The 19863-nt window shown below is 42.1% G+C and overlaps 5 protein-coding genes across 5 annotated transcripts; 4 read left to right on the top strand and 1 right to left on the bottom strand.

Annotated features, from left to right (window-relative positions):
* Window positions 1–557: 557 nt before the first annotated feature.
* Window positions 558–1418, top strand: BCR41DRAFT_329334 (hypothetical protein; the record flags this gene model as incomplete). Its single annotated transcript, XM_022021724.1, has 1 exon — window positions 558–1418. A coding segment is annotated over one exon (399 nt), but the record flags the coding sequence as incomplete, so codon positions are not given.
* On the top strand, window positions 558–4884 carry BCR41DRAFT_364426 (hypothetical protein). Its single transcript, XM_022026025.1, has 7 exons — window positions 558–1266; window positions 1999–2474; window positions 2602–2749; window positions 3038–3113; window positions 3222–3522; window positions 3627–4595; window positions 4740–4884. Exons 1-7 carry the CDS (start codon window positions 963–965, stop codon window positions 4827–4829), a joined length of 2364 nt encoding a protein of 787 aa, XP_021875684.1. The 5' UTR covers window positions 558–962; the 3' UTR covers window positions 4830–4884.
* A 284-nt stretch (window positions 4885–5168) lies between these two features.
* BCR41DRAFT_401938 (hypothetical protein) lies at window positions 5169–9830 on the bottom strand (the record flags this gene model as incomplete). The annotated part of the gene is made up of 1 exon (XM_022029263.1): window positions 5169–9830. The coding sequence occupies one exon, from the start codon at window positions 9828–9830 to the stop codon at window positions 5169–5171; it is 4662 nt and encodes a 1553-aa protein (XP_021875683.1).
* Window positions 9831–11313: 1483 nt separating this feature from the next.
* Window positions 11314–16454, top strand: BCR41DRAFT_364424 (hypothetical protein). The gene is made up of 8 exons (XM_022026024.1): window positions 11314–12107; window positions 13062–13116; window positions 13325–13422; window positions 13519–14048; window positions 14217–14486; window positions 14618–14708; window positions 14841–14943; window positions 15063–16454. The coding sequence occupies exons 1-8, from the start codon at window positions 11534–11536 to the stop codon at window positions 16240–16242; spliced, it is 2901 nt and encodes a 966-aa protein (XP_021875682.1). The 5' UTR covers window positions 11314–11533; the 3' UTR covers window positions 16243–16454.
* Window positions 16455–17066: 612 nt separating this feature from the next.
* Window positions 17067–19588, top strand: BCR41DRAFT_343021 (acyl-CoA dehydrogenase/oxidase). Its single transcript, XM_022022313.1, has 2 exons — window positions 17067–17909; window positions 18059–19588. The coding sequence occupies exons 1-2, from the start codon at window positions 17185–17187 to the stop codon at window positions 19440–19442; spliced, it is 2109 nt and encodes a 702-aa protein (XP_021875681.1). The 5' UTR covers window positions 17067–17184; the 3' UTR covers window positions 19443–19588.
* The last annotated feature ends 275 nt before the right edge of the window (window positions 19589–19863 follow it).

The following is a 19863-nucleotide window of genomic DNA, read 5'->3' as shown; positions in this document are numbered from 1 at the left end:
TTAAAAAAGTTTGCCTCCAAGGAACAAATCCTATATCCTTCATTGCTCAAAAGAGACAATCTTGTCTTTTCTGCACCCCAAAAGCTCGCCATAATCCTATTGAAGCGTTCAGAGGCATTATTTGCCTCATAGTTTGAGGATTAGCAGACTTTCAGTCAAGTTTTATTGTTTTGAACAACACAGTAAATCCTGTCCATTCGAAGTTAATCCCTTTGGATGGCAGCTATTCAGGGGATGCTAATCAATTCTGCTAAACTATGGTGAAATCAGAGCAGATTTGGAAAACCAACAAGCATCGAACAGTCGCCATTGATCTGAAAAGTAAAGACAAATGAATATGCATTAATGCATGTGCAACAACAAACATTCATCTCTATTACTTTTATTAACATTCATCTACACAACTACACAACAAATAACAACAAAATTACTGACGCCCAATCAGCACTTGGAACAAAAAAAAAAAAAAAGAGAGAACCAGACCCCGGGCTTCGGTTCTCGATCACTTTACTCAGTCAGTTTTGATGAAGATTGCGGCTTCTCTCCTCTTCTCTCTTCACTTTTCTTTACTTCTTTACTCTTCCTCCCCTTCTTTCTCCCTTGCTTATCTGTATTTGTGTATTTGTGTATGCATTTGTCAATCTGTAACCCTTTTCTTTCTTTTCCCTTGTCTCTCCCTGAATTCGATTCCATTTTTCTCGTGTAGACTCTCACTTTCGACAGCTTACTCTCGACTCTCAATTCTAACGCTCTCCTACTTCACTTCTCAACTTCCTTCTTCCTCACTCTCCTATTCTTCTGTCATCTCCTATTCTCCTTTCAAGACATTCAATCCGGCTCGCTTTCTACATTTTATTTTCTTTCCTTTCCTTCCTTTCCTTTCCTTTCCTCTCCTTATCCTTTATTATTATTATTATCTTTTTTTTCTTTTCTTTTCTTTTTTTTTTCTTTTATAATACATTATGACATATCGTCGCAATAGCCCTCCGATTGCTGAAGAATCGGCCGTCTCTGCATTTGCACCTGCACCTGTAATGACTGGGTCTGGAGCAAACAGCAACAGCAGCTCCAGTCTTTCCAGTGTCAATAGCCTCAATAGTCTTCTCGCCTCATCCAGCACAATCACCACAACCGCAGCAGCCACTGCATTAACATCAGGCTCTTCTACGGCTGTCCTGGCCAATGGCAATACAAGCCCACTTGCTAATACCTCTCCCACATCCTCCACTTACTTCCCTACATCCCCTGTCCGCAACAAATCGAGGAGTAAGTTTGGACATATTAAATGATGATGAGTAGAAGAGTCTTTCTTTTCTTTTTTCTTTATTATTATTATTATTATTATTATTATTATTATTATTATTATTATTATTATTATTATTATTATTATTATTATTTCAATCTTGAGAGTGTTATAGACCCATTTGTGATCTTTGATATTTTACACAAATATACATATTTTTTGAATATGGCGTCATATTGCTGGCATGCTGACTGAAAGTAAGAGGATATAAAAGGAGACTAAAAAGCATATATTATGGATTGAGATCAATATTAGCGAGACACATTCGGTTAAAAAAAAAAAAAAAAAAGTCGTTGGAATGATGAAAAGCATATAAAATATACTTCTCTGTATGCCTGTTTACAAGACTCTTTCATCTCATCAATTAAAGGATAAAAGTGACAACAGTTTAAAAAAATAACTTCCGTCAATTGGTCAATTGGGGAAGGGCAATTGTTTGTCATCTTTCGTCTCAGAAATAAGGATTGGCAGATGCAAACAAAAAAAAAAAAAAAACATTGACTCTCAGCAAAATAGAGGAATAGAGCGCGGGAAATAAAAGGATGCAAAATGTACATATTGAGATGTAGAGAATGAGAATGAGGGGACCATGCAGCTGTTAATCTTTTTTTTTTTTTTTTTTTTCTTCCTCCATCTCTTTCCTTCCTCTCTTTCCTCTCTTTCGTTGTCCATCCCATCACTTCATCACCAAATAGCATCCTCGGTCAGTTCTTCCTCGACTATTACTCAGCCTTTCCATAATCTGCTACAAATCAGTACCGGAATATTGCCAAAGAGACACGCCGCTCCCGTATCAGTGGCACCAACACTCTCAACCGCCTCTGCTACCTCTTCACTTTCCTCTGCTGCTTTTGCTACTCCATCACCCTCGCCTACATCCAACACTAGCAAACATACCATGGCCAACGGACTCAACACCAATCATAGCAACGGAAGCTCCGCATCAATCGACTCTGTCCATGGTCGATCCACTGCAACCACAAACCCCATTCTGGTCTTGGAACCCATTAACGACAATTTCGCTCTCAAATCACTTGAGCTACCAGAAAATACTCGTGTCAAAATTGGTCGCCAGACCGGAGTTACCACGGCACCTAACCCATCCAATGGCTATTTTGACTCCAAAGTCCTTAGCAGAGTCCATGCCGAAGTTTGGGCTGAGAATGGCAAGGTATTATCCAAATATCAAAAAAAAAAAAAAAAAAAAAAAAAAAATCAAAGTCTAGACTCTTCCTTCGCCCCCTTGAGCTAAGCAAATTTCCATCCCTGTCTCTGTTTCCGCTGTTTTCATCCATTAGGTCTTTATCCGCGATGTCAAGTCGAGCAACGGTACTTTCTTGAATGGAAAACGTCTCTCAGCAGAGAATGTTGAGAGTGAACCATTTGTTCTGAACCAGAATGACCATCTCGAATTCGGTATCGACATTATGGACGAGAATGGCTCCTGTAAGTGTCATGTCTATGTAAATATGAATATACATATAAAGAAAAAAAAATGCCGTTTCTTTGTGGGTAACGGCCACATATCCATAAATGTGATCAAGAAACTTTCTTGTTCGTCATTATGCTCGGACTCCACTAGTCTGACAGACATTCCTATCATTTTGTGCCATACCGTCCTTTTTTTTTCCTTTTTTTATTGTGTTGTATATGGTCAATGATGGGCGGTGAATGGTCATGGGATTGTTTGCTGTGACATGATCAACTAAAAAGATTATTCGTCCATGCCAATAGTGCTACACGAGAAGGTTGCCTGCAAGATTTATATCTCCCGAATGTCATATCCCACTCCTGGAGGCTCACCTCAAGAGTAAGTTCACATGCATATAATATCCGTAGTTGACTTATGAATCCTAAAAAAGAAAACGTCATCTGTTTGTCGCACATACTTATTTTATTTATTTTGTTAACTACCTAGGACTCACGCAAAACTCAAGTCTAGCTCTCCTTTAGGATCCGGCCCAAATTCTGTCAAATCCAGCTCAGGTTCAGGCGTCGGTGTTGCTGGTCAGAGTACTAATATTGATCTCATCATCTCGCGTCTCCAGAACGAATTGACACGTTCACAAGAAACCAATGCTGATCTTGGAGCACTTAAGCAAGGTCTGGGTGAACTAGAACGTGCTATCCTTATCCCTAATAAGGAAGATGGGAAGATAGCGAATGTTCAGTCTACTCCCGCAATTGAGTATCAGAAGCTTATTGAGGAAAACAATCAGGTAAAAATAAAACTTTTGTAATCAAGGCAACCAACATCATGGACTTGCGGGCTGTTTAAAGAACTAACAATTGTTGATCCACCTGTCATCAACTTAACTAATAGGCTCATGCTGAAGAGCTTGCTAAAGTGAACAAGGTGCTGGAAGAAACCCAGGCAGAATTGGAGGCGTATATTCAAAAAATTCAGCTTTTGGAACCATTGGTTGCGGAGGACGAAATCCTGAGACGTGACATTGCTCAGAGTATTGCCGAGTTGACAAAAGTCAGATTGGAACGCGACCTTACCAAAGACAGCATGAACGAATTGATTACTGACCACCAGCAGGCGATGGAATGCCTCCGTAAGGAACATGAGGCTACCCTGGCTGCATTGGAGACAGTTCATAAGGAAAGCTTGGACTGCGTAGCGCGTGAAGCTTCGTCAGCACGGGAACTGTTGGCGTCAAGGTATCATGATGAGCTGTCCAAGGCGCTTGAATTCTCCTCAGCGACGTCTCAAACCGAGGTTATCCAGGCAGAGGAAGTATCACGTCTACGAGCTGAGGTTGCGGCTCTAAAGGTTGAAGTTGGTACATTGCAGGAGAAGAACGAAGAGCAACACAAGATGATCCAAGAACTGACAAACGAGAAGACTGCACTTGCTCAGGAACTTACAGAGACAAAGACTGTAGCTGCGAATGCTGAGAAGGAATTGTCAGAAGCTAAGGCTGTAACTGCCAAAACTGAAGAGGAGCTGTCGAAGGCTAAAGCAAAGGTTGTGGAGACTGAGAAAGAACTATCAGAGGCAAAGGCTGTGGTGACCAAGACTGAAAAGGAGCTTAAGGAAATGCAAGAAAAGCACCACACCGCTCAGGGAGGGCTCTCCGCATTAACACCAACCTCACCAACATCAACTACTGTAATTTGCAAGAATCCAGAGTGTCGTGGTCAGAGCGATAATCAAACTGCAACTACTACTACTTCTACAGGCACACGTAGAGGATTGTCCAAGGAGCTGATAACGCGCAACGAGTTTTCATGGGCCCAATTTATGTTCCCAATAGGCAAAAGGGACATGCTGCAACCTCCGCAGGCAAGTGAACGGGCTATCTTGTTTGTTGTTTGTTTTTAAAGCTTTTTTTTTTTTTTTTGAGATGACACGCACGGGCTTTGACTGTGATACTTATAAGAGCGCTTTTTTTTTTTTTTTTTTTTTTTTTTTTGTTAATGGTTACAGTCAGCAATCCTCGTATCTGGCGGATGCATGCTTGTGGGTATTGGCGTGTATGCCATTTGGCACAAGAGTGGACTCTCAGCGCGTGCATAGGCTGAACATGTGTCAGGTGTAGACTTTTGCTAAAAAAAAAAAAAAAAAAAAAAAAAGTGAACAAGGTCAATGATATCCACAAGAGTGTAATTTTTTTTCTGACCTGTATTCAATTTACTTTTTACATGTATATCCATCTTCTTTTACCCTATTATTCTCTTCTCCCATTCATCCAATTTTGCAATCTTTAGTACTCCAATATCTCGCTCTAATTGTCTATTGACATTTACTTTATTTCGTATGATTCTTATTCTTATTGGAGGAAGCTTTGTATCATAGTACATATCATAGTCATAATTGAAATAAAATGTTTCAAAAAAATATACAAAAAAAAAAACGCTACTTTTTGGTTGGTCGCTGGGGTTGGGCTAGAACTTGAGGAAGAGCTTGAGCTTGATGAGTTTGAGGGTGTTTACGTCGTTGCTGCTCTTGTTGAAGTCTATCCTGAATAAGCATAGAAGCCTGTTGGACGTTGAGTGCAGTAGTGCTAGAGGATGTGAAGGGCACAATTGTGGTTCCCAAGACGGATGTTCCACGTGATTGAGTCCTTCGCATCGAACCTAAACTTGATACTCCTTCATAGGATATTGTTTCTGTTGTTGTCCTAACCCGAGAATGTGCTGCAGTTGAGCTTGAGGAAGCCGAAGTCCCAGCAATATGAACAGTAGATGAGGGAGTGGACGTGGCTCTAGGTAGATGACGATATAAAGCCGAGGTGGCCGATGTAACTGAGGACGATAAAGACTTTGACATAGTTGTAGATGCTGCTGCAGCAGACTGAGCACTACTAACAATGTTAGTACCCAAGTAATTTGGATGTCTTGGACGATTGGGGGTAGTTGCATTCGTGGCCTTTTCAGTATTCACGGCAGTCATTGTCGATGAAACAAATGCTTCGTGGTGATTCAGATGATCTTGAGTGAATGACACACGAGTCGATGAAGGCTTTATGCGAGGGGAATTGAGCGCGTCATATTGACCTTGAAGAGAAGATGAACGTGATAATCTTGATGATGACGAAGACGTTGAGGTGTTACGAGACAATAGACTGAGGACCGCGTTGTTTTCATAGCAGCTATTCGAACCATTTCCTCCTTGCCTTCGCTGTTGTCGTCTGTGGTGGGTGAAAGTGTCGTCCTCATCCTCATCAGCTCGCCAAGAGACTTCAGCAACAGCGCTCTCGATATCGTTGTCTGTATAGTCATCGACCATACCAGCATTTGAATCAACGGCACTTTGCCTATCCATATCTGTGCCCATGATATTTCGCTTTTTGAGCCATTCAGGAGTACTACAGTGAGGCTCTACATCCAAATACTGTAGGAACCCCTCGTTCTCAGCGGTGGTAGTGAAATCACTACGCTCTCTCATGACCATTACATGCGTCGGTGGGACTTCTTCACAGGCTCTGGAAATGGAGCGGCTGCTCACTGTAGACTGATGCATATGGGATGACCAAGAGGAGCTTTGGGTGGGGATGCGAATCAGCTCGACCGGCTCATTGTCGTCATCACCTTCGTTATCGCTATATTCAAAGTTATGATCATTACTTTTGGCCTGTTGGTAGTAATGACTCTTTACTCTAACCTTATCATTGCTTTCAGACCCTCTTCGTGTAAGAAGCAGTAGACCTTGGTCATGAGCAAGAGCCCTTGAGTCAGACGCTGATGTGGCTGTTGAAGTCGTTGAAAAGTGTCTCTTTACTAGTGAAGAAGGAGGAGAAGACATCACTGATTCTTCTTCATTGATAGTATCAAGGTCGAAGGACCTCGGCGAAGAATGTGATGCCTTTCGAGGAGGGAGGGTGGTTAATATTGGATTCGAAGTCGAACTCGAGGGACCAAGGTTATTCTGGCACGCATCAACAGCGGAATTAGTCTTGTGAATCGTTTCTGTTGAAGACGTTTCCGCTCTGGTGTTGCTATAGCTGTTGTCGCTATAGCTATCCTTAACAGCTACAAGATTCGTCGCCACTACAGTGCCATTCATTACAGTGGCAGTGGTAGTGAAATCCTCCCGGACAGTATAACTCAGATTGGATGTTGTTGATCCTGGTGATCCCGGCGCAGAATCACTGGATGGTGTTGATGCTCCGTTTAGTTGTTGTACAATCGACTTTACGTGATTTGGTACCTTGTTATCCTTTTTCCTCTCAAGCGAACCTTGACATGAGGGGTTGGAGCATGATTCACTTGCCGAGGCCGATGCTGAGGTGGAGGAGCCATTCCAATCTTCGTAGCATTCTTTATACCCTTTCGTGAAGTTGTTTGGCGCAGCAGTATTAATCTTAATATCAGCTGGGTGCTGCCGTTGCTTTGTGCTTGGTGGATTAGATGATAAAGCTAGCGGATAATCATTTGAATAGACGTCGTTCCTCCCTGTTTCAACAATTCCTTGGAAATGCTGCTGCTGCTGCTGCTTTGCTACTTCAGCCGCACTTGCAGTGCCTGCTCCTACTACCGCCGTTGTTGGTCTTCCTTGCCGAGGCCGTGCTGCACTGCGTGGTGGTATCTGTATGGTGTGGGGGGTGGGGGTGATGATGATGGCCGTTGGCCCTGGGGGACTCTGCAAATTACCAGAGTTGTAGACCTTCTTCATTTTCCCTTTTTCCATTTGAGACAGAGACCGAGGATTGTTATGGCCTCCCGGGGTGATGCGATAGAGATCTTGATCGATAGAATTATTTAGTGGAGATCTGGGCGACGATGACGATGCTGCCGCGAATAAGGCCTTGTTCTCACGCTCACTACCGCTGTCGCTGCCACTGCTGCTGCCACTAGTGGTCCCTCCTCCTACTCTCGACTCAAGTACCCTTCCTCGTTGAGCAACTGTGCCTGTAGAGCTTGATGGGTTTGTTTCAGGGTTATTGACAGAGCCATCGTTGTAGAGCTGGATTAATTTGTGCACACTGGACCTCCTTACTTGGGCCTGAGGATGGGGAGGATTGGTGCTGATGCTCTTGGAAGCAATAGCACCTGTAGTATTGAAAGTCAAGGATGACGCTGGAAGATTAGGTGTAGAGGTCGTGGCATGCGCATGTAAGGCTTCGATCGTAAGAGCATTTGAAGATGTAGAGGATGTTGACCTCGATGACGATGTCGACCTCGACGAAGAAAGGGAGGGCGAAGCAACAGAATCAGGAGAAGAATCGGATGGAGACCATGCGTTAATAGATGATATAACTGAGTTTGAAAGGGTTGGCGACGTGACAATGACGATAGGCGGTACTGGCGCTGGAAATGATGTTGCAGATGCTGTAGATGTAGGTGTCGCTGGCAGAGGTCGGTCTGCATTACTGACTATAGGGTGTACAGATACTGACTCAGTATGCCTTGGGATCACTAATTGTTTTCCTTCAAAGCAATACCCAGAACTAGATCTTGGGAGGGGCATATTCAAGACTTGATGTTCTTTGTTGGCAATCACCTGTGCGCGATGAATCGAATCAGCGTGTGGTATCGGCAGGAGCAGCTGTGACTGCAGGTGTGTCAATGAGTCTTGTTGCTCTGGCGACTGTGCTGGTGGTGTTAACAGTAGCGACGAAGCCAATGACAAAGACGACAACGACGAAGTTGAGGAAGAAGACAACTCTTGCTTTGCTTTCGGGATCCCCGAAAGCGCAGAAAGTAGAGCATTTGTGTCAGTAAGTCTAGGCCTAGGGCTTGCTATCGGAATTAGTCCATCAGACGCAGTTGAAGACGTAGGTGATCTCGCAATTATAGATGGAGACATAGCTGCAGAGAGAGGAAGGGAAAAGCCATTAGAGCAGTTGTCGCGTTGCACTATGGGCACCGCTACATTTTTAGTCGAGCTACTTCTAATGGTGGCATTGCTAGATGACGCCAAAGGAGATGGTGCCTGCGTCAGTAATACAGTCCCCTGCGAGGACTGTCTTGACTTCACGCTCGGCTCATTTGCAGTAATCGAAGGTCCCGAAGTGACTGATGGAACAAGCTCGTTGTGCGGCGAGATCGGGAAGCTTTCCATAGCAGGAACGGTATCGACAGTTCGATCTCGCTCTAGAAAAGGAATTGACTTGGTTGCTGGTGAGGCGTCTTTTGAGATGGGTCCCACTTGATTCGGGGATGTGGGTTTGAGAGATATTCCTACACCTGTATTATATGGCGGAGGTGCAGTATCAGACTTGGGGCCATCTTCGAGAGCTCTAGCTCTGGCCCTGGTAGCGGCATTAGGGCCGCGGATCAATGGCTCGCTTTCAAGGCTACCATCACTGCTGCTGTTATCGTTGTCACGATCGGTGCGACTGAGATCGCGACTGGAGCTGTCCTTTTTGATAGGTGTCTGCACACTCCTTGTCATTGCAATTGATTTCTGTCTTAATTCTGATTTTGGCATCAGGGCTGGTGGTGAGAGGATAATGATAGCGGGAGTTTGATTTCCTAGAGAAGTCATTGATGTTATTGAGATTGCGTCGATAGGATGGTCAGGATAGTTGAATTTCCAATACTCAAGAGGCCCATGGTTGCAGTATCGCTGTAGCTGATCCATAAACAGACACGCCTGCTTCTCATATGGCTGAAGAAGTGCGCCATGGCAATGGCGTTGGAAGGTTGGCAGCTCGGGCAAGAGTATCAAGACCTTACAGAACCGTAGGAGAAGAATCATGCTTGTGTCCAAGAGATCCTCGGCTTGTTTGGGCATCTTAAGTAAGGATGGTGATGCTACATTAGCAGGGGCCATTTCAGCGGATACAGGTTCAGGATCGGCTGTAAGGGCAGCTGTATTTAGCGCATCTTTGGTCGTTGCAAGGGAACCTGAAGGTGAGACTGGATGAAGAGGGTCCGAGGCAGAGAAACAGGGGTTAACAGCACTTTTGAGGGACGGATTGTAGGCTAAGAAGAGGTCTTTCGATTGTTGTTGGAGTCCGAATGCACTACTGGAGAGTTCTCCCAAGATTCGTAAATACTGAGTCAGAGGGATAGCAGGGTCCAGTGCAGGAATTGTCGATAAAAAGTCGAGTCTTTCACTTAACACCGTCATTTTTTTTTCTTTGCTTTTTATGTTTTCAAAAGAGAAGCTGTGGTTATGAAGGTATCGTTAAGGTTTTCTTATAAGTCGTCGATGGTATGGGTGTAAAAGAGCAAAGTATATAGAGACTGGGAGGGATGAAAACGGTCAGAGGAAAAGGAAAGTAAAGGAAAGTAAAGGAAAGAAGTAGAAGGAAGGGAGGACTTGTTCTTTTGCTTTTAGTGATCAAAGTATGAATAAAAGAGAGTCAGTGATGGGAAAGGACAAGAGGTTAAGCAGAATGTGCATAATTTGTGTGTGGATCATCAACCTTTTATACGTCCCCTGGTTTCATGTGAGAGGATGAGGGTTCTTTCATCCTTCATGAAAGAAAAGGTTGGTAAGGGCTCGTTCTTTGAAGAAAATTATGTGGATATGGGAAATATACAGTAGGAAAAAAAATAAAAAAAATAAAAAAAAAAAAAGGACTTGCTAGTGATGGTGTCGATGCGATGCTTAAAGAGTGCAATATATGCCCTTGAAGGAAAGCATGTTTGTGGAGTGGAATAAAAGAGCGTTCCTTACAAGAGTAGCGTGGGTCCTATGAGGAACAAATCGCATGTTTCACTTGTTATTAGAAGCACAACACGCACGGTTGTTTTGTCTTTATTGCAACAGTAAGAACATGCCTTGCTGCAATATAAAATTAAGCCTTCTCTGCTTGTCTGCTGCGGTACAGGTTATCTAGGATATTGACGACAAATCAATAGCATTATTTTGAACATGCTTTTAAAGTACGGTAGTTATCCTTTATGCGGAATAGCAGATTTGTGGGAGCCAGAATGTGAGAGAGAACAAATATGTGTATGCCGTTGTGCCGGATCGAAAAAGGAGAGATGAATGCATCAGGAGCACGGAGGATGCTTACTATTGTTATAATTGTCACTGTTTCTTAGTTTGGATGTCGATCGTTTTTTTTTTCCTCCAAAAATTGAACCATAAAAAAGGAGTGGAAGGCCTAGAGTTTCTCCCGCAGAAAAGTGTGCAATTGAGTGTTTGTGGATCTGTCTGTGTGTGAAAATGAAGACCATTTTCTCCTTTTTCTTTTTTTGGAGTGATCAGGGACAGTTGTATTGTCACTAACGACCCAGTTGCCCCCCAAGAGAAGAAAGTATTCTTAGAACCATGAGAACATTATTGAACACCCAATTCTGACTTCAGAAAATGGTCAGTAATAAAATATATACATGTACATGTAATTTAATGCTGATGACGGTAATGCATTTATATACTTATCCAATTATACATATTCTAATGATTTATGATTTTTATGATTTTTGTGCATAAAAAAAGGGTTTTTATCATCTGACCTCATTCCTCTTCATGCTCATTTCTTCATCACAAGCATCATTTCATTCATTTCATTACAATTTCAATTCGGGCAGATTTCTGTCTGCTATTTTGGCTAATTTGTCTGGTTTCTGATTGTCTTTAAACCCTTTTTTTTTTTTTTTTTTTTTTTTGACTTTTTCCTTAATCTTACATATTCTTCCCTTCCTGTAATCCTCTGTCTTAGCTTTGTGTCTTGACTTCTCCTTCTCACTCTTCTTTCTCGCCTTCACTTTCACTTTTCCTCCTCCCTCTTTCCTCCTTCCTCTTCCCTTCTTCCCTTCTTCCCTCCTTCTTCTTTCCCTTCTTTCCCCTATTCGTTGTTCTATTTCCAACGGGACATCGTCATGTCGTATACCCGCGATCCTCCTGCGCCTACACCTTCGCTCCCAACGAGTAGTCCCTCTCACCGAGGCTCATCATCCACCAGCAGTACTGACCTAAAGTCAAAGCACCTCTCCACTCCATACAATATGCAATCCATCAGCACTGATAGTCTACCTACTCTCTTTGGTGCTACTTCTCTCCGGCGCACCAACTCTAACGTTGTTTCAAGGTCAAGAACACCTAGAACAACCAGGACAACTTCCCCTACGTCCATTTCAGCTTCTATTTCTTCTACTTCTATTGATAATACCGCTACAACTACATCTTTACAAAAAGCAACAACTCTCAATGCACCTTTAGCCTCTGTACCCGTATCATCCTCATCAGCAAAACCAGCAAAAGTAACGACAGCAACAGCAACAACAATCGGACGACGGCCTGTGATCGATGTGATTCCAGAAAGTTTTGAAATAGACGCAGGCCATGCACGCAGATCGAGCAGTTGGGATATCATGGATATGCTTGCCATTGATCAACTCCGCCAATGGATGGTCTGTTTCTGTGTCGTCAACTTTGATCTCGAAAAAGGCCAAGGCAAGTCCAACACTCAATTGTACATTGATTGTCATTGTGACCAACACATTCGTTTTATTTTATTATATTATATTATATCATATTATATTTTATTTTATTTTGCGATCTCTTGTCTTTACTTTCTTTATTACTATCAAAGTGGATTACGAGGAAGAAGCAAGACTAGTTTTATTACTATCATTATTATCGAGGATCCAAGCGACAAAGACACAAAGGATAAAAACCACTCAGCAACATCGGACTTATTATCAATATACTTTTTTTTTTTTTTTTTTTTTTATACGGGAGCAAGCGCACAAGCGCACATTACAATGTTCCACCCTGTTCACAGAGTACGATGATGGCAAACACATTCAGGCACACCAGTTTATGCATTATGTACCATGCACCACGAGGGAGACTAAAGAGAGTGAGAGTGTTTGTAACCCACAACAAAAAAAGAAGAGAGCATACATGGTGTTGGATGATGAGCAGGGTGACCAGTGGGATCAGGGTTTGCTCCTGCGTGAATACAATTGAGTATGTTTCGCTCATTTTATGGTTGCATCTTGTCACCCACCACAAATCACATCAGGTCATGCACTCCCACAAACCACTCAAACATGATACTGAACCGAGCTGAGCAAAGGAAGATGTAATTAATGAAAACCAAAAAAAAAAAAAAAAAAAAAAAAAAAAAAAAAAAAAGCAGAGAAAGACAAAAAGAGTTTGATTGTTCATATAACTGTCATTGAAGAAGAGTATGGTCTCAAAGACTATTTTCATCTCATTACCCTTTTCTGTTAATGCAATGCTTAATTGCATTTAGTATTTTTACTTTCTAGTTCCGATTATTTTTCCTCTGATTGTCATTTGTAAATCGTTATATTAATGTTCATCATACTCATCCATCTATCTGAACTGTAATGTTACTTTGAACATTTTGTTTGCCTTTTTATACTTTGCTTTCTACAGCTATCGAAGCTGTGTATCCGCCATCTGAGTTCACTCCCGAGGAAAGTAAAAATATGTAAGTGTAAACCACATATGAAAATGCAAGCAGCACTATGACAAAAAAAAAAAAAAAATATGCCCGATGTGTGGCACAGATCTCTTTGTCTCCGAGACCATCGGAAAGAGTCCGTGGGAGACCACATTCAACAGAGAGATGCAGATGCACACATTCTGCTCACTTTCCAAACTAACTTTTTTTTTTTTTTTTTTTTTTTTTTTTATAGTTGCTTCTCTTCTTTCCCAGACTCCAATACTTTCGATGTTGGAGACACCGTCTTTAACTTTCGTATTCGATCTGCAACTGCAGGACGTGCTGCCACTGGTAAAGATTCGTTCAAGATAGTTTGAGAATGGTATCATTCATGTATTCTATCTACACCAATAACTCACATATTTGCTTTAAAAAAAAAATCTCTAGGCCCTACTACAGATGCTGGATTCTTGTATGGATATGTATTCTTCAGACAGAAGCAGGATCCATCCATTCGGAGAGGCTATTTTCAAAAATCAGTTGTTCTTCTTTCACAGCACCCCTTCATTGGACTCTTTTCAAAACTTGTGTCGGTACTAGGACCAGCATATTTTGAAGTAGGCAAACCCATGCTAGAGGCAGCTTTCCATAATATGGCGACATGGAGAGCGCCTACGACAGATAGTATCATGGAACTACCATTCATGGGGACATTGTACCAGGTGCAACTCGCAAAACCACATCAACCACAACTATTAGAAACAGCGCCGTTTGAAATTGCAACGTTTCATCCAGATACCCATATCCTCTCGTCAGTTCCTATGAACGGCGGCCTTTATAAACATTTCCAGGACTTAGTTCCTGACCTCTGGTTGTGTTGGGAGCTCATGACACTTGCAGAACCCATAATGCTTATTGGAACATCGCCCGAGGTTTGCTCAGAATCAGTTGCGTCTCTAGTCGATCTTATTAACCCTGTAAGCATACAATATGAAGGAGGATGGAGGATGAAAGGAGAGGAGAAAAGCCAAGATATTTATGAAGCAAATTGTAAAGTCAAGGGAATGTATTACAGGAACTGATAAGGCTCGTTTGAATCCATTTCATTTTTGGTTCTTCGCTCTTTGTGCTGGTTTAATAAATAGATCCCATACTGTGGAGATTACCGGCCCTATTTCACAATCCAGGACACAGATTTCAAATCATTCTGCAACAAATCTTCTCCGCCAAGTAGTATTGTTTTGGGCGTGACAAATCCTTTTTTTGCAAAGACTCTGGAACATTGGCCACACATCATCAAGATTGGCAAGCCAATGAATAGGAGACCAAACACTAAACTAATGAATGATGGATCGATCGGAAAAGCTGGTGCTAGCCCCCGACTTGGTAAACCAGGCTCTCTTGATTTTGTTCAAGTAAGAGAATGAGGACAGGCTGAGCTATTCAACGCTATTTATCTTTAGGATCTATGCTAACCTCGTAATAATATAACTAACGGAGCCGTTATACATTTCGTTTTGTTTTTCTTATTTACTTCTAATATTAGGGTGTTGTGAGCAAACGGAAAGGAGCCATTGCCAAAGACACTAACCTCCTCTGCATGTTGGCTGAGGCAACAGCTAACCGATCATCTCCAGGTACACTGCAAAAATGATCTTTTTTCTATTGCCGTTTTTGATCTAGTACGACAAAACACCTTGAAAGTATATTCTGACATTACTCGTCTATCTATTTTTTTTTTTTAAAATTTTTTTTTTATTTTTTTACAGAGTATTTACTCGATAATATTCTCAGGAAGCACTTTGCTACATTGACGGAAAAGTTCCTAGTGCCCCTTAACCGATACTTTGCAACATTGGTGCCCAGCGACATGTAAGGCTTGATGAAGAAAACTTTCATTTCCAAGATATAAAAGAGAAATATATGCTGATTTTTTTTTTCTTCTTTTTTTTTTTATAATTGCATTCTGTCTTTTATTTATTTGGTTGTAGCTCCTTGTCATCTTCATCTCAATTCCCTCATATTGCGCCCTTCAAGCAACAAACGTTCCTCAAATTCCTTTCGAAGAATCCACCCGCTATCTCCTTCAAGACCTCAACATTCAAGTCTAATTCAGAAGCTTGTCAGAGCTTTTATAAGGATTTTCTCAAATGTGGTAATTTTGCAACCTGGCTCCGCCTGAGAACTATTGCAGCTCAGAATGAACTTCGAAGGCGATACCTGGAAATATTGAGCTTGGGCGATGTGGTGGGGTGGGTGAAAGGAAGGAATGAGGTTGAACTTGTTGATCTGTTAGTCAGGATGAGAGAGGAACTTGGTAATCCTGCCAATGATAAAGCCGACTTGCTCAATTTAAACCCTTCAAGAACAAAAAAATCATCAAGGACCAGATCAGATCTGTCAAGAGAAGGATCCTATAGTCCTTATAGCCCCCAAAATAGTGAGTCTGAAATTGGTAATAGTGATAGCGGAAATGGCGGCGCATGGTCGGACGATTTGATAAGCCAATATGATCGGTACAGTTATGGCCGACAGCAGCAACGCAATGACCGTAATGATAGTGGGAGCAGCAGTAGCAGCGGAAGCGAAACAGAGTCAACCATCACCCCCTCATCTAAGATCACTAGCTCATCAGCTATCAATGGATCCCAAAATTCGCTTTCAGCACCAACATCAAATGGCGGGATTACTAGTGGCTCGATAGGTCCCAAGGCGATTCCTTCTTCACGAAGAAGAGTGGACAATGGAAGTTTAGGCCAAGGACAGTATTCAAATGCATCATCATTCAGCTCGAGCAGCTCGCCAAGGACGACGCCATCTCGTTCGTCGTCATCTTCGTCGCTAAATTTTGATAATCGAGAGAGAGAACGAGAAGTGCAGGGATTTAACAATAATAATGGTAATAACAGTAGTAACAACACCCTGGGAAACAGTAATGGAAGCAGCAGCAGTACACTGAAGCAAGACTCACGCGAGTCCAGTCCAGAGAGAGATTACAAACGGTATGCGCCAGAGGCAAGTGCGATTAAGGCAACGACGAAACAAAAAGAACAGCTCCGAGACCAGATCCGATTATTGATTGAAGCGTTACCAGTGGATCTACGAGAGTCGCTTCTCGCGAACGAGGCTAAGAAGCGACCCATGACTACCATGTCGATTGAAGGATATTAAGGATGATAATTCATGAAGGAAGTAATAGAGTGAAGAACCCATCTATTTTGTAAATATCTGAAAGGAAGGGAAGGGAAAAACAACTTGTAGATTACCATTATGAAAGCAAAGTAGACAAGAAAAAGCACCAATTCACTGTAAAAAGGACTTTTCCTACAATTAATAAAAAATATACGTATGCACATGTATACGTGTATATATACCAACAATTGATGTTGAGAAACACTACATAGTCTATAATGGAACTGTGTTCATTACAAATCTGGAACTGTGCCATCAACGGTGTCATCGTAAAGGTACGTTATTCTTTCCGATCCAATGACGAGCAGATCCGGAGAATGAAAAAGAGATAAAAAATCAATAAAGGATAAATTCAAGCCGGTTAAGAGAACAAGCAAAAAAAGAATAAAGAAAAAATAAACCTCGTTCCTAGATTCCTTGACTGACATATAACATAGAAAGGAAAAAAAAAAAAAAAATGTTGTATAGGTGAACTAGGATGAAATAAAGAAATTGTCAAAGGAGAATGTATACATACACTGTTCACAAAAGATCTATTTACAGTTTGTCCGTAATGTTAACAAATAAACTTCATATCATGTGCAAATTGAACTTGCCAGGGAACCCCCAATGGTCGGAAACGCTCGTCATTTGCTCGTCTCTGGGTCGATCTCGCTTCCTCCGAAAGAGCTATATAAATACGGCTCATAAAAAGGTATACTTTTTCCTTTCTTTCTAACTTTCTCCATTCCTTCACTTCACTCTAATCATTCTCATCTCCATTCTCATTTCACTTTCTTTTTTCTTTTTCTTTTTTTTTTTTTTTTTTTTTTTATCTGTGTGGCTGTGCTGAAATCTGTACAACCGATTCTCATCATTTTAATCTGATCATCCCTTCCTCCTTGATATCCCTTGACCCCCTTGCATAATATAAAAAAAAGTATGTCTGCCCTTCGTTTTCCTAATCTTCCTCCCTCAGAGCCTCAAGGAAGCGATCTCCTTGCCCAAGAACGTGCCAGGGCCACATTCTCAGTCCACGATCTGTCTATTTATCTCTATGGCGAGGAATACCTTCAACGTCAGCAAAAGATGCTCGAGTTGATCGAGAATGAACCTGCGTTCGACAAGTCTGACCGCTACTTCTTGGGTCGCACTGAGAGTTTTGCTAATGCGCTCCGTAAGGATTACACATTGGTCAAGTTGTCTCAGGAACAGAAGTGGAGACCTGAAGAGTTCCAACAGGCCGATCTCTTGATCGATCAGCCTGGCCCCTTCGGTCTTCATCGTGGTATGTTCATGCCCACATTAGTCTCTCAAGGAACAGAGGAACAGTATGAAAAGTTTTTGAAGCCTGCGATGAGATATGAAATCATTGGCTGTTATGCTCAGACTGAGATTGGACATGGAAGCAATGTCCAGGGAATTGAGACTACAGCCACATACATTCCAGAGAGCGATGAGTTTGAGATCCATACGCCTTACTTGACGGCTTGCAAGTGGTGGATCGGAGGCCTTGGTAAGGCTGCAAATCATGCAGTTGTCATGGCCCGTCTCATTACTGCTGGAAAGGATTATGGCCCACATGCCTTCTGTGTTCCCATTCGTTCTATGGAGGATCACACTCTCCTGCCCGGTGTCATGGCTGGAGACATTGGCCCTAAGTTTGGGTAGGTTTTTTTTTTTTTTTTTTTTTTTTTTTTGTCTTTTTATTTTATTTTATATTTAGGCTTCGATCAATTCCGATAAATTTATCCAGTTTGCTTTTTTAAGGAATGTTATTTCTCTAACCTCACTATTTGTTGTTGCTGTGGTACAGGTACAACACCACAGATAACGGATGCATGTGGTTCGATCACTACCGTGTCCCACGCATCTCGCTTTTGGCAAAATACTCGAGCGTTAAACCCGGTTCAGGCGAATATGTCAAACCCCCCAACGACAAACTCTCCTATGGCACAATGGTTCTTATTCGCGCCTCGCTCGTCGGTTTAGCCCGTTTGGGACTCTCGAAGGCAGTGACGATTGCTACTCGTTACTCTGCAGTCCGCCGCCAGTTCGTGGATAAGGATTCGCCCAAGATGATGGGCAAACAAGTGATTGAGACCCCAGTTTTGGACTACTCAATGCAGCAATACCGTCTCTTCCCTATCATTGCAGCAGCATATGCCTGTCACTTTACTAGTAAGGAGATGATGCGTCTCTACTACCTTAATATTAAGGAGATGGCTGCTGGCAACTTCTCTCTCTTGGCAGATGTCCATGCCTCTAGCTCTGGACTCAAGTCACTCACCACTACTATGGCTGCTGCATCAATTGAAGAGTGCCGTCGTGCCTGCGGAGGACATGGTTTCTCATCTTTCTCAGGTTTGCCATTGATGTTGCAGGATTATGCACCTAATGTCACATGGGAGGGAGATAACTACATGATTACACAGCAGACAGGTCGTTACCTGTTCAAGTGCTTCCGTGACCTGGTTGCTAAGCGTGCATCAGGCAAGTTCAATGCCAGCTTGATCACGAACCCTACATTGGCCTACCTCAACACTTACTTGGACAATCCCGATCTCAAGTGCCCGGCTACCAGCCCGGCTCAGTTCCATAACCCCGAGATCCAGTTGGCTGCATATGGTCAGCGTGCAGCCTATATGATTGCACAGATTGTCCATGCTTTGGATGTGGAGAAACGCTCATGGAACTCGATGTTGGTGGAGATTTACAACGCCTCTGTGGCTCACTGCCAGTTGATCTTGGTTCAGAACTTTATTTTGGGTATCCGTGGTGACATGCCTCAACCGGAGGGTGTTGTTGAACCCGAAATCTCTACGGCAACAAAAGAGGCTTTGACAGATCTGTCAGATCTGTTTGCATTACATCAGATCCATAAACAACCTGGCGAGTTCTTGACCTCAGGATATATTGATGCTAAGCAGGTGTCGATGATGGGACAGGCGATCATGGATTTGATGGAGCACAAGATCCGTCGCAATGCAGTTGGATTGGTGGACGCATTTGCATTCCCAGATTATTACCTCAACAGTGCTTTGGGACGTTTCGATGGCAAAGTCTATGAGGCCTACACAGAGATGGCGACGCGGGAACCAATCAATCAGACTGAGGTCGTTGAAGGATATGAGAAATATATTAAGCCTTTCACGAACCCTCAAGGAAAGCAAGGCAAAACTATTCAAGCTCGTCTTTAAAAAGAGTGATCAACCTCCTTTTTTATTTTTTGTTTTTGATTGAATGTAAATATACACATCATGGTAATATTCCTATTGAATTTATTAGAATAATAAAATAACAACTTTCTTTAATAATAATAATAGCAATAATAATAAAAGAAAAGAAAAGAAAAGAAAAGAAACGATAATGATCCCATGAGCATTTTAGAGATCGAGAAAACATAGTTTAATATGCCCAAAAAGACGCTGATTTGGATCAGTTGAGGCAGCTGAGCTTCTAAAGTCGAAAAAACAAAAAAAAAAAAAAAAAAAAAAAAAACTTCTCTTATCCCTTTCTCTATAGACCTCTAGTTCTTTCTTAACGAGCAAGAAAAGTCGAATCCTCCATTGTTTATCCTTGACGTTGTGGGTTTATGTTCTTCCTTTGCTCTGGTACTAT

The sequence above is a fragment of the Lobosporangium transversale genome, assembly GCF_002105155.1.
Source record: "Lobosporangium transversale strain NRRL 3116 chromosome Unknown BCR41scaffold_72, whole genome shotgun sequence".
Taxonomy (NCBI): domain Eukaryota; kingdom Fungi; phylum Mortierellomycota; class Mortierellomycetes; order Mortierellales; family Mortierellaceae; genus Lobosporangium; species Lobosporangium transversale.
Note: the sequence above shows the minus strand (reverse complement) of the source record. Positions and strands in the feature narration are given on the sequence as shown.

What these genes read in the sequence shown, in the direction of transcription:
- BCR41DRAFT_364426 (XM_022026025.1), top strand. Translation starts at nt 963, where the DNA reads ATGACATATCGTCGCAATAGCCCTCCGATTGCTGAAGAATCGGCCGTC. An exon ending in TTTGGGCTGAGAATGGCAAG is followed by an intron (nt 2,475 to 2,601) that starts GTATTATCCAAA and finishes TTCATCCATTAG; the next exon opens with GTCTTTATCCGCGATGTCAA. An exon ending in TATGGACGAGAATGGCTCCT is followed by an intron (nt 2,750 to 3,037) that starts GTAAGTGTCATG and finishes CCATGCCAATAG; the next exon opens with TGCTACACGAGAAGGTTGCC.
- BCR41DRAFT_364424 (XM_022026024.1), top strand. Translation starts at nt 11,534, where the DNA reads ATGTCGTATACCCGCGATCCTCCTGCGCCTACACCTTCGCTCCCAACG. An exon ending in AGCTAACCGATCATCTCCAG is followed by an intron (nt 14,709 to 14,840) that starts GTACACTGCAAA and finishes ATTTTTTTACAG; the next exon opens with AGTATTTACTCGATAATATT. An exon ending in ACATTGGTGCCCAGCGACAT is followed by an intron (nt 14,944 to 15,062) that starts GTAAGGCTTGAT and finishes ATTTGGTTGTAG; the next exon opens with CTCCTTGTCATCTTCATCTC.
- BCR41DRAFT_343021 (XM_022022313.1), top strand. Translation starts at nt 17,185, where the DNA reads ATGTCTGCCCTTCGTTTTCCTAATCTTCCTCCCTCAGAGCCTCAAGGA. An exon ending in GACATTGGCCCTAAGTTTGG is followed by an intron (nt 17,910 to 18,058) that starts GTAGGTTTTTTT and finishes GCTGTGGTACAG; the next exon opens with GTACAACACCACAGATAACG.